The sequence below is a fragment of the Paroedura picta genome, chromosome 1 (assembly GCF_049243985.1).
Source record: "Paroedura picta isolate Pp20150507F chromosome 1, Ppicta_v3.0, whole genome shotgun sequence".
Lineage (NCBI taxonomy): Eukaryota > Metazoa > Chordata > Lepidosauria > Squamata > Gekkonidae > Paroedura > Paroedura picta.
The window spans coordinates 14,916,954-14,929,866 of NC_135369.1; the positions used below are offsets into that span (position 1 = coordinate 14,916,954).

Consider the following 12,913-nt stretch of genomic DNA (forward strand, 5'->3'; position numbering starts at 1 on the left):
GTGTCCCTAATTCTAATTACACAAACCACTGTAATTTGGGCAGGATGATGTTCAATATTATAAAGAGCAAACCAGTGTGATGTGCTGGTTAGAGGGTCAGATAAGGAACTGGGAGACCCAGAAACAAATCCTCGCTCTGCCATTGGGGTTGCCAGTCTCCAGGTTTCGGCTGGAGTTCTCCCAGAATTACGAATGGACTCCAGGTTAAAATTCCCCTGAAGGAAAACGGCTGCTTAGGTGGCTTGGCTCTATGTAGGGGGGGCCAAATTGTAGCTCTCTAGTTGTCCACAGACTACAATTCCCATGAGCCCCTGCCAGCATCATGCATTATTACATTATACCCCACTGAGTACCCTTGCTCACTGAACCCTGCCCTTCCCAGATTCCACCCCCATAATTTGCAGGTATTTCTCTACCCGGAGCTGGTGACTCTATCTGCCACAGAAGCTTTTGCTCAGTGACCTTGGACCAGGCACACACACACAGCATAACCTACCTCAAAGGGCTGTTGTGAGGACACAATGGAGAACCAGCCAAGCTGCTTTCCAGTCCCATTGAAGTGAAAGAAAAAAGGCTTTTACACCCCGGTTTTCACTAACCAAAGGAATTTCAAAGCAACCTTCCCTTCCTCTCCCCACAACAGATACACTGCGAGGTAGGTGGGGCTGAGAGAGCGCTAAGAGAACTGTCCTGCAAGCCCAGCTCCAACAGGACTGTGACTATCCCAAGGCCACCCAGATCTGTATGTGGAGGAGCGGGGAATCAAACCTGGGTCGCCAGATTAGAAAGAAGTCGTTGCTCTTAACCACTACACCAAGACTGGATACAAATGAAATAAACATAGATAAAAGATATCTATGTTTTTCACAGATTTTCACATTGTTTGGGTCGGTTATAATAAAGATTACAAAAGCCCTCGGAGCTAAGGACACCGCCGAGAACTTGCTCCCAAGACAATTACATTTTAACAGGCAACCATCTTAGAGAAGCCACTGGATATCTTGCCGAGATAACTTTTTATAAACTCACCTGAGAGCTTCAGCAAGAACCAGAGGGAGACAGTTTCCTTTGGGTACCCTTGGTCTCATGGGAACAGAGACGTTAATTGGGCCCAGGCGAAAATTTCCCCAGCAACCAACATCAACTGTTTTATTTTTCAAACACTCTGGCCCCAACCTCTTATCAGCCCTCACACCCACAACAAAATGAAGCCCTAACCATTGTCTTTCAAGGAGAAGCAATGCTAAGTTTCCAGGAAACCTAGAACTATTGGCAAGGTGTAATGAAACAACATCAGGACAGACCTGCTGGGTCAGACCAGGGAGGGTCCCTCCAGTCCAGCCTCCTGCCTCACACAGGGGCCAGCCAGTCCCTCTGCAGGGCCAGCAACAGGGCAGGGAGGCCGAGGCCTTCCCCTCATAAGGACACAGGAGAGCCCTGCTGGGTCAGACCAGGGAGGGTCCCTCCAGTCCAGCCTCCTGCCTCACCCAGGGGCCAGCCAGTCCCTCTGCAGGGCCAGCAACAGGGCAGGGAGGCCGAGCCTTCCCCTCATAAGGACACAGGAGAGCCCTGCTGGGTCAGACCAGGGACGGTCCCTCCAGTCCAGCCTCCTGCCTCACACAGGGGCCAGCCAGTCCCTCTGCAGGGCCAGCCACAGGGCAGGGAGGCCGAGGCCTTCCCCTCATAAGGACACAGGAGAGCCCTGCTGGGTCAGACCAGGGAGGGTCCCTCCAGTCCAGCCTCCTGCCTCACCCAGGGGCCAGCCAGTCCCTCTGCAGGGCCAGCAACAGGGCAGGGAGGCCGAGGCCTTCCCCTCATAAGGACACAGGAGAGCCCTGCTGGGTCAGACCAGGGAGGGTCCCTCCAGTCCAGCCTCCTGCCTCACACAGGGGCCAGCCAGTCCCTCTGCAGGGCCAGCCACAGGGCAGGGAGGCCGAGGCCTTCCCCTCATAAGGACACAGGAGAGCCCTGCTGGGTCAGACCAGGGAGGGTCCTTCCAGTCCAGCCTCCTGCCTCACACAGGGGCCAGCCAGTCCCTCTGCAGGGCCAGCAACAGGGCAGAGAGGTTGAGGCCTTTCAAGGGCTGGCAATTGTAAGCTGAGATTCCTTTGTTAGTGAAAAGTGGGGCATAAAAACCAACTCTTATTATATTATTCTGTTTAAATGCAAGGCTCCCTGAACAAAATAAAGGTTCTTAGGATCTAGTAAGGCCCCATGGACCTTCATGATGATTTATCCTCAGGATTCGTGAGAGAAAGCACTCTGCCCATGCTTAGAGGCACACTATCCCAGACATCAAAATCCTCAAGCATACTGCCCCAGCTCAAGTGGTAATTCTACAGGGCTGTTAACATTGCTCCAAAATCCCCCCTGCCCTGACAAAATAGAAACGAGAGAAATAATGATGAGGGGTTGGCTTTTTTTTAGTAAATTTATTCACAAAAAAAAATCTTATCCTTCATTTTTTCTTCAGCCATCGCCTATGTACAAAGCCATCTTTATGTACAAAGTCACAGAGTCCTTAAAATCAGTAGTGGTCAGTGCTGTCTCCAGGGGAGTCGGGGATAAGCCGGCGTAGGTCCCCCAGGCAGGGAAGGGGGTGCGGGATCCGTCTGGTCTCTCCGGACCCCTGCCCGGACCCCCGCCCGCTTTAACCGTTGCCTGGTGGGCTCGCGACCCTGATCCTGGCGCTCCCCTTCTCCTCCCCGGTCCTGCCTTAACAATACGATAGGAGGGGGGGGGATATTATATATGAGGGTATATACGTAGGAGGGGGGTGGATAAACCAGGTCGGTCTTAGAAACGAGCCGCACACAGTGTCGTTTGTTGTTAGGGTATTTTTTTGTTGCTTTTCTGTCTTTTTCTTTTTCCTTCTTCGCTTAAATAAAAAGACCCGAGCCCCGGTCTCTGAGGTAAGAGGGCGGCAGGCCAAAGCGCTGGGCTCCAGACTCTCACTGCTTCTTCCAGTGTGTGTCGTCCAGCTCGTAGAAAAGGACGTAGCCCTCGCTCGACGGGACCTGGTTCTCGCTGATGGGAGACACTCTGTCGGGAGAAAGAAGAAAACGGGGTGGGAGAGGAGAGATGAGGAGGGACGCCTCGGGCTGCCCTGCACTGCTGGCGGATCGCTACTGCTGCTCAAGTTGCCACCCTCCCAGGTGAGGCAGCTGACAGACAAGCACCTTCGTAACGTCATCAGGGAGGCTGTTGCATTAGGTGGAGGCTACGAGTGAAGTTGCCAGCTCCAGGGTGGGAAATCCCTGGAGACTGGGGGTGAGTCCTGGGAAGGGTAGGATGAGGGAGAAGAGGGATCTTTGTTGGGTTATAGGGCCACAGGAGCTGGTCTCCAGAGCAAAGATCAGTTCCCTGCGGAGTGGATTCCTATTTCTATTATTTTTTTCCTAACAGGCTTCCTCGGGAGGTGGTGGGTTCTCCATCTTTGGAGATTTTAAAGCAGAGGCTGGATAGCTATCTGACAGAGCGGCTGATTCTGTGAAAGCTCAAGGGGGTGGCAGGTGACAGTGGATGAGCGATTGGGATGTGAGTGTCCTGCATAGTGCAGGGGGTTAAACTAGATCAGTGGTCCCCAACCTTTTTATCACCGGGGACCACTCAATGCTTGACAATTTTACTGAGGCCCGGTGGGGGGGGGGGTAGTTTACTCCTCTACTCTCAACCACTGCCCTAACGCTCTCTGATCGCTATGGTAATGTTTAAACATCCCTTCAAAATAAGATGCAGACACGCCACAACAATGAACATAAGGAACATTTTATTTTCATGGAAATTTTAACTCATGACAATGACAAATCAATGGGAACCCTGAGCTTGTTTCTCTGCAACGAGATAGTCCCATCTGCGAGTGATGGGAGACAAGGACACCCAAAGTGTGTTGTAAAGGGCCAGGGGGGATGAAGTAAAGGGCCGGGGGGGGGGGGGGGAAGGCGTCTTTTGCGGCCCACCTCCAATTAGTTGACGGATCACAAGTGGTCCGCGGCCCATAGGTTGGGGATCGCTAGACTAGATGACCCAAGAGGACCCTTCCAACTCTATGATTCTATGGTGCTGTATCCCAATTAAGGTCCCTCGCTTCCATGAGCCCCCCCAGGACTTGGCCCAAATCTCCAGGAATTTCCTAGCCTGGAGCTAGCAATTCTGCTTGTAGCTTCCACCTTATGCAATCGGCCTCCCTGACAGGTTTAGGAAGATGCTCGTACTCTTGGCTTCCTGCAAGCTGTGCAAAAAACGTGAATGATTCAGGCGGAATTTTTTGTACAGATAAACAGGCAAAGAAGAACTAGTGATTTATACCCTGCTTATTACCAAAAGCAGCTTACAAACTTCCTTCCCCTTCCTTTCCTCACAACAGATCCCCTGTGAGGTAGGTGGGGCTGAGGGAGCTCTGAGAGAACTGCCCTGCGGGAACAGCTCTAAGAGAACCGGGACTGGCCCAAAGTCACCCAGCTGGCTGCATGTGGAGGAGTGGGGAATCAAAGCCGGGTCTCCAGATTAGAAGCTGCTGTTTAACCACTGCACCACGCTGGCTCTCAACATTAATGCAACGGTCAGAAAGTTGTTTTGGTGAAGGAACAGGGACTATGGCCTATGCTACTATATTGCCACCTATCGCTGAGAATGCACTGCAGACTCTATATTTTCCACCCCATTTGACACCCTGAGCCTTGGGGGAGGGCAGTACACAAATATAATAAACAAACAAACACATAAATATTGTGTTTAAATGCTTATACTTTGTTTCTGGTTGGTCTTCCAATTCCCATAGCCTATGCCCTCTTGCACTGCTCATTGGCCGTCTCTCCCTGTTGATGGTACCTGACATTTTACGCATTCAATTCGGGAATTTTTATGCAGCCTCTTTTGGGGAACCTGTCTGTGGCGACTTACAAAATTTATCTATTTATAGAGGAGTTTGTATCTTGCTCCTTCCCTGAAAGATCTCATGGTGGGTCACGAATACAAAATTAAAGTTATCTGCCATATATTAACATTTAAAACATAACTCCCACCCTCCCTGGCAAGACAGCAAACCAGGACATTAAAGAGCAAGCTGAGAGAGAGAGACAGAGCCCTGTTCTTTTTGTATTCTGCTTTTTTCTATCCAAAGGAGTCTCAAAGCGTCCTCCCATCGCCTTCCCTTCCTTTCCCCATGTGAGACACCCTGCGAGGGAGGTGAGGCTGAGAGAGCCCTGGCAGAACTGCTCTGTGAGAACAGCTCAAACAGGACCGTGGCTAGCCAGAGGCCACCCACCTGGCTGCACGTGGAGGAACGTGGCATAAAACCCGGTTCTGCAGATTAGAGGCTGCCCCTCTTTACCAATACACCATGCAGGCTCTACACATGAAAACGTATAAATTCATTCCCAGCTTTAGAGGGGGAGGGATTTTTAGGGCACCCAACCCTGAGTTTGGGGACACCAGGTGGTATTTTTAGGGCATCCAACCCTGAGTTTGGGGACATCAGGTGGTATTTGGGGTGCTTTGCTGTTGAGGGTTAGAGTTAATTTGGTTAGTTTGTTCTTCTCCAGCTTGTCCCACGCTTCCAGATATAGAAAGGTAAACAGCTTAGCTAGGAGGAGCTGTCTCGTGGCCTCTGCCTGCAGGCTCCGTCCAGGAACATCTGATCTTTTGGCCTGGGGCACACGGGAGGCTGAAGCGTGGGAGAATCAACCATGCCAGAACGGCTGCCACAGTCTACTCTGGTCATGACTTCTGTCTCTTAAGAGCAGGGCTACGTGCTTGCCCTGTTTGCATAGAAAAACATGCACATTAACGATGGATGCAGAATTCATGCTGTGATTCCAGGTTTTATTCTCCACCCTGGATCCAGCTTCGAACCTTCCCTGACCCTGAAAGCTAAAAAATCTGCCAAGGAAGAGCACAGAGGAAGTAAAACTGGCCTCAACTAAAGCCAGGACCTTTTTGACCCTGGCCCCAGACTGGGGAGACACACTATGAAATGAAATCAGGGCACTGCAGGACCCTAAGCAGTTCTGTAGGGCCTCAGTTCCACCAGGCTGATGGTTGAGGCCTAGAAAGAACTTTAGCGTTGGCTGGTCTCCCTGTCTGGAACAATTATTCTCAACAGGGACCCTGGCACATTTGAGGAGGTTTAAGGGGGGCCTTTCTGTCACGTGTGACATCATGGATACCTAGGAAGTTCGACTTTCACTGAGAGAAAGGAAAAGGAACCATGTCATTTGTTCCTTTTGCGTACTTAAATTAAAGCATTCGAGAAGGGGGGAAAAAGAATGTGCATGCTCCTCTTGGTCGAAGGTATCAGAAATCTCGTTGTGTATACAGAAAACAAGGTCTGTTGAGTACAGCTTGGTGTGGTGGTTAGGAGCGCTGACTTCTAATCTGGCAAGCCGGGTTTGATTCTCCACTCCTACTGCACATGAAGCCAGCAGGGTGACCTTGGGCTCGCCACAACCCTGCTAAAGCTGTTCCGACGGAGCAGTAAAATCAGGGCTCTCTCAGCCTTACCCACCTCACAGGGTGTCTGTTGTGGGGAGAGGAATGGGAAGGCGACTGTAAGCCGCTTTGAGACTCCTTCGGGTAGAGAAAAGCAGCAAAGAAGAACCAACTCTTCTTCTTCTTCAGTAATATCAGGGCTCTCTCAGCCTCCGCTCCCTCACAGGGTGTCTGTTGTGGGAGAGGAAAGGGAAGGCGACTGTAAGCCGCTTTGAGACTCCTTCGGGTAGAGAAAAGCAGCATAGAAGAACCAACTCTTCTTCTTCTTCAGTAAAATCAGGGCTCTCTCAGCCTCTCCTCCCTCACAGGGGGTCTGTTGTGGGGAGAGGAAAGGATAGGCGATTTTAAGCCGCTTGGAGACTCCTTCGGGTAGAGAAAAGCAGCATAGAAGAACCAACTCTTCTTCTTCTTCAGTAATCTCAGGGCTCTCTCAGCCTCACCTCCCTCATAGGGTGTCTGTTGGGGGGAGAGGAAAGGGAAGGCGATTTTATGCCGTTTTGAGATTCCTTCGGGTAGAGAAAAGAGGCATCTAAGAACCAACTCTCATTCTTTTCGTAGGGTGGCTCGCCATTGCCCGCCTCTGCATAGTGGGCCCTTGAATTTCCCGGTGGTCTCCCACCAAGGGACTGACCAGGGCTGGAGCCGCTTGGAGCCCAAGATCAGGTTCGCCTGGGCCATTCGAATCAGGGCGCTGTTGACCACAGGGGGGAAACTGTTTCATGGGTTTTCCAAGACAAGAGGTGTGGAGAGGTGATTTCCCATCACCCGCCTTGTCACTCTCCCCTCCAAATACTACCTTTGGCTGACCCTGCTTGGTTTCTGAGATCTGATAAGGTTCAGGGGCGAATATTTCCCTGCTGTCTTCCAGAGCCACGGCTTCTGTACAAGCTCCTGGGCCCCGCTTGCTTACCTGGAATCGTTGTAAACCCGCCAGCCGGACTGGTCCTTGCAGAAGGCTGTGTAATGGCCGTAGTGTACACTGCCAGAGTGGTTGCAGAGGGCGTAGAGGTTGTACACGGGGGCGCCTGCCGCAGAGGTAGAAAGGAGAGATTGACCATCGTTCAGACCATCTCTGCCTAGGCAGCCCGAGGAAAGTAAGGCAGAAGTAGGGCTGGATCATGGCCAAAGAGAACCAAGGTCAGGCTGCTCTCACAGGGGAGGCAGGGATGGAGGTTGTATGCCACCATGACATTGGTGCCTGGAGGGGCACAGAGGAAGTGCCTCCGCTGCCACCACCCAAAATCTTTGGTCCAAAGTGGGCTTGGAGCCTGGCATGCAGGGGGGCACGAGTTGGCTCTGTTGGAATATGCAAAATCTGCATTTGTGCATAGCTGAGCAGAATATAAATGGTGTCCTGCAGGGGGCAGCGGAGGAGATGTATATTGAGCATAATAAGGAGAGGAATTTCTTATGATTTTCAGTTATCTCCTCCAGTGTCCTGAGTCGTCCTGCTTTTTTGAGCACGCTTCCTCCTGGCAGAACACCGGCTAAACAGACAGAACGACTGCAGACAAGAGCTAGGACAGTTCATTAGGTCCCTCACTCTCTCCTTCTATACATGGTTGTTCCTCTTCATAAATAAAACTGTTTAACTCTTTGAGCAGAAAACAGAAAAAAACCTAACTGGAATGAGGACCTGAAAGGTTGGAGGTCCATGCAAATTGGACAAATTACAAAATTATATAAACGTTTATCGTGTGCAGCTTTTAAAAAATCCTTTCAGATTAAAAACACACACACACAAAGCCCATAGGCCATTACTGAAAAATTATCATATGCACTGCACAATCTTAGGCCTGAGATAGTACAGTGCATACGACAATTCATTAGGGTTTTCTGTTCATGCCACGTTCCTCCCCTCCTTGTTCTTTGTTTGATTCTTTAAGCAGCCTCGTGCTCTGCCACCTCTGCATATCCAAACTCTGCCAAAAAGCTCGACGGCTGCATATCCGCCCCCCCCCCCCCCACTCTGCCCAGCGTTGCAGGGATCATAGAATCATAGAGTTGGAAGGGGCCATACAGGCCATAGAATCACAGAATCATAGAGTTGGAAGGGGCCATACAGGCCATCTAGTCCAACCCCCTGCTCAACGCAGGATAAGCCCAAAGCATCCTAAAGCACCCAAGATCCTAAAGCAGGGGGAGTCAACCTGTGGACCTCCAGATGTTCATGGACTAAAATCCCCATGAGCCACTGCCAACAAATGCATTTGCTGGCAGGGGCTCATGGGGATTGTAGTCCATGAACATCTGGAGGACCACAGGTTGACTACCCCCTCCCTAAAGCATCCAAGGATCACCCCAGTGGTGCCCCGCCTCTTAACTCACCAGCTTTTTCACTGGCAAACTCCTTCAGGTTCAGCTGCTGGAGGGGGAAGTCCACGTACACGGAGCACTTCTTGATGGAGTAGCGGGTGGTGGAGAAGCGGTTCAGGTCTGGAACGGTGGCTGTTAAGGAGCCGCTGGGCAGAGGAGGCAGGGAGGCTGCCGTGGGGAGCCAACAAGCAAGGGAGGCCTTGCCTAGACTTCGGACTGCTACGTAACCCTGTCCTGACACCCGATAGTTCTTCAAAACAATTTGAAAATGGAGAAGACAGGTGGAAGGCAAAAGGATGGCCCTCGGCTGCGGAAGGAGCCCAGCTTTTGGGGAAGTTTTGCGAAATCACCTGATGGATCAGCTAATCAAATTAGTGGCCAGTCAAGCTCCCTGGCACCGAAGGAGCTCTGAGAGCCAAATGCAAAGGAGCCCTTGCAGGTCAGCAAGAAGCCAGAAAGCAGGAAACACCTGTGTGAGGAGGCTACTGAGTTCATTAACAAACAGACCCTCAGAACATTTGCTGTTCTTCCTAGTCTGCCAGGATGACTTCCAGATTTTATTTCATTTCCAAGGATCTTTCCTTAGTAGCTAGGAGGGCACTGACAATTTACAAAGCCAAAGCCTCAACCTCAGTTAACTTCTTGAGCTTTTTCAAGTGACTTCACAGTCTCTAGACACAATAACTCGTACTTTTGAATTCTCTTAGGTAAGGAAAAGCCTTTCCCCTTCAAGAGAAATCTGGTCCAGGAGCATCCTTGTAGATTTCACTTGAAGGCTGGGGCCTCAGATTGCCGTACTCTCCCCAACCAGGAACAAAATGACCGGCTGTCACCCTGACTGAGTGCAGAGCCCCCACTCCCCATTTCCCGCCCAGAACGGAGCCGGTGAAGAGGTGTGGAAAGGATACGGAGCACAAGGATGCGTGGGAAGCGCTGGATGGTCAGCTTCTTGGTGCTTCGGGTCCGCTGCCGGCATTTGTCGCACACCTGCCCCCGTGGAGGCAAAGAAGAGGTCAGCCTGGCCTTCAGCAAAGCCTTGGCAGGAGCATTTCCTGCACACCAGGTCAAGGGGAGCCTTGACCTGGTTCTGGCTAGCTTTCCCCCCCTCCCTCCCCACATGCCTTTTCCTAACCTGACTACAGAAGCCAAGGTCAGGCCACGAGTCAGATCACATTGTGGAATTTGCTGCCAGAGGACTTACTGATAGTCACAGGAACAAACAAATTTAAAAAGGAGATGAGATTTGTGGAGGAAAGGTCCATCAGTCCTTACTGGCCATGGTGTTTAAAGAACACCACCACATTCAGAGGCATTAATCCTCTGAAACCCTGAGCCAAGAGGTACAACAGGGGAAAGACCTCAGTTTCTATGCCCTGTTGCTGGCCCTCCAGAGCAGGGGTCCTCAACCCCCGGTCTGCGGCCCGGTAGCGGGCCGCTAAGGCCATGGTAGCGGGCCGCCAGCGGCCACGCCTTCCTCCCCCCCCCGCAGCAAGAGGGGGGGAAGAAGTGTTTGTGCCCTCTGTTGGTGAAAACGCTCACGCGCGGCAGCTCTGCGCATGCGCGTTCGCGCCACCTAGTGGCGAAAACACGCATGCGCAACAAGTCCATGTGTGCATTTGCGAGTAGTGGCGGCCGCCGGGCCGCCGGCTCTCTCCAACCCTCGGAGGCGGTCCCTGACTAGAAGGTTGGGGACCACTGCTCCAGAGGAACCAGCTGCAGAGGGACTGGCTGGCCCCTGTGTGAGGCAGGAGGCCGGACTGGAGGGACCCTCCCTGGTCTGACCCAGCAGGGCTCTCCTGTGTCCTCGGCCTCCCTGCCCTGTTGCTGGCCCTGCAGAGGGACTGGCTGACCCCTGTGTGAGGCAGGAGGCTGGACTGGAGGGACCCTCCCTGGTCTGACCCAGCAGGGCTCTCCTGTGTCCTTATGAGGGGAAGGCTTCGGCCTCCCTGCCCTGTTGCTGGCCCTGCAGAGGGACTGGCTGGCCCCTGTGTGAGGCAGGAGGCTGGACTGGAGGGACCCTCCCTGGTCTGACCCAGCAGGGCTCTCCTGTGTCCTTATGAGGGGAAGGCCTCGGCCTCCCTGCCCTGTTGCTGGCCCTGCAGAGGGACTGGCTGGCCCCTGTGTGAGGCAGGAGGCTGGACTGGAGGGACCCTCCCTGGTCTGACCCAGCAGGGCTCTCCTGTGTCCTTATGAGGGGAAGGCCTCGGCCTCCCTGCCCTGTTGCTGGCCCTGCAGAGGGACTGGCTGGCCCCTGTGTGAGGCAGGAGGCTGGACTGGAGGGACCCTCCCTGGTCTGACCCAGCAGGGCTCTCCTGTGTCCTTCTGAGGGGAAGGCCTCGGCCTCCCTGCCCTGTGGCTGGACCTGCAGAGGGACTGGCTGGCCCCTGTATGAGGCAGGAGGCTGGACTGGAGGGACCCTCCCTGGCCTGACCCAGCAGGGCTCTCCTGTGTCCTTATGAGGGGAAGGCCTCGGCCTCCCTGCCCTGTTGCTGGCCCTGCAGAGGGACTGGCTGGCCCCTGGGTGAGGCAGGAGGCTGGACTGGAGGGACCCTCCCTGGTCTGACCCAGCAGGGCTCTCCTGATGTTCTTATTCTGAAAAACCCAAATTGAGGTGAACTCCAAACAAACTCACATAATTGGTTCCAAGGCCAGGATCTGGGTTTCATGAAAGATAAAAATCCCATCTGGGCACTAGCTCTGTTTCTTATTTATTTATTTTTTTTATTCGTTCGATTTCTAGGTCACCCCTCCCTGCACGGGCCGTCTCTCCCTCCCCTGACTGCTAGCAACTCTGGCCCCAACGGCAGATGCTCACCGGCGCGTTTTCCGAATCCAGCTCCTCCTCCTTGGTGAAGAGGCTGAAACAGTCGAGCAGGGAGACCTTCCCGCCGGTGAAGCCTTTCTGTGAAGCCAGAGCAAGAAAGCATGAGAAGGAGGCAGAGTCCCTTGGCACAATCTGCTTTTGCTTTATATCTCCACAGTTATGATGGTTGTTTATTGGGCCCGAGGAAGAGGGCCTGCAATCGAAAGCTCACGCCTTGAATAAATCTTTGCTGGTCTTAAAGGTGCTACTGGACTCTGTTTTTCCTGTGAGGGTGGTGAGGCTGAGAGAACTCTGTGAGAACAGCTCTATCAGGGCTGTGGCAAGCCCAAGGTCACCCAGCTGGCTGCATACAGGGGAGTGGGGAATGAAGACCAGCTCACCAGATTGGAAACTGCTGCTCTTAATCACTACACCAGGCTGGCTTGAAACGGCCACATCCCTGGAACGACCGGTGGAAGGAGCTCCAGGCAGCAAGCCGGAAAGAGCACGCTCCCTCTACCCAAGAATTCAAAAGATCTACTGCCAGCCCTCGTCGGAAGAACACATGAAGCTGCCTTCTACTGAATCTGAGAAAAGACTGCATGGGGATGAATAAACCTATAAATATTAATATGAAAGCATATTTGCATTGTGGATTTATTGCTTGAAGTTATCAAAACGTGCAACTTGTGGCATTGAACAAGATAAGATGTTTCGGCTACAAGCCTTCATCAGTACGAATACCTTCACTAGGCTCATCGGAATTCATTCATCCTTTTTTGTCAAAACGCCTCTAAATTTAACATCGGCCGCAAAGACCCTAATATGGAAATAAGCAAACACAATGCGGACTTTCGGTTCCCCTGAAGGCCTACAGACCACCCAGCCAGCTTTGTTGCCAGGTTTAAATGTAGAAGCTTTTTGACAAAAAGGATAAATGAATTCCGATGAGCCTTGTGAAGGTATTCATACTGATGAGGACATGTAGACGAAACATCTCATCTCGTTCAACGCCACAAGTTTTCATAACTTCAAGCAATAAATCCACAACACAAATGCAATTTGCATTAATGTTTGCAAGTTTATTTCTAGCCATACACCAGGGGTGACCAGACTGTGGCTCTCCAGATGTCCATGGACGATAGTCACCGTGAGCCCCTGCCCAGCATGCTGCTCATGGGAACTGTAGTCCATGGACATCTGAAGAGTCACAGTTTGCCGTACACAGTATTTTCTTTTGTACAAAGCGTGAAACTGTATAGACCTTATTTGGTTTCTACTTGGTCTACCAAGGTCAGCCGTGCC

At 52.2% G+C, this 12,913-nt stretch overlaps 1 protein-coding gene across 4 annotated transcripts in view; it reads right to left on the bottom strand.

The window, feature by feature from the left end:
* Positions 1–2,858: 2,858 nt before the first annotated feature.
* USP21 (ubiquitin specific peptidase 21) overlaps positions 2,859–12,913 on the bottom strand; it is a 44,278-nt gene continuing 34,223 nt past the window's right edge. For all 4 annotated transcript variants that reach the window (XM_077323131.1, XM_077323104.1, XM_077323120.1 and 1 more), the window contains 5 exons: positions 11,621–11,707; positions 9,714–9,792; positions 8,818–8,925; positions 7,400–7,514; positions 2,859–3,042 (listed from right to left, as the gene is read on the bottom strand). In XM_077323131.1, the coding sequence (XP_077179246.1) occupies positions 2,952–3,042; positions 7,400–7,514; positions 8,818–8,925; positions 9,714–9,792; positions 11,621–11,707 (480 nt within the window). In that variant the 3' untranslated portion in view covers positions 2,859–2,951. The remainder of the gene's footprint in view (positions 3,043–7,399; positions 7,515–8,817; positions 8,926–9,713; positions 9,793–11,620; positions 11,708–12,913) is intronic.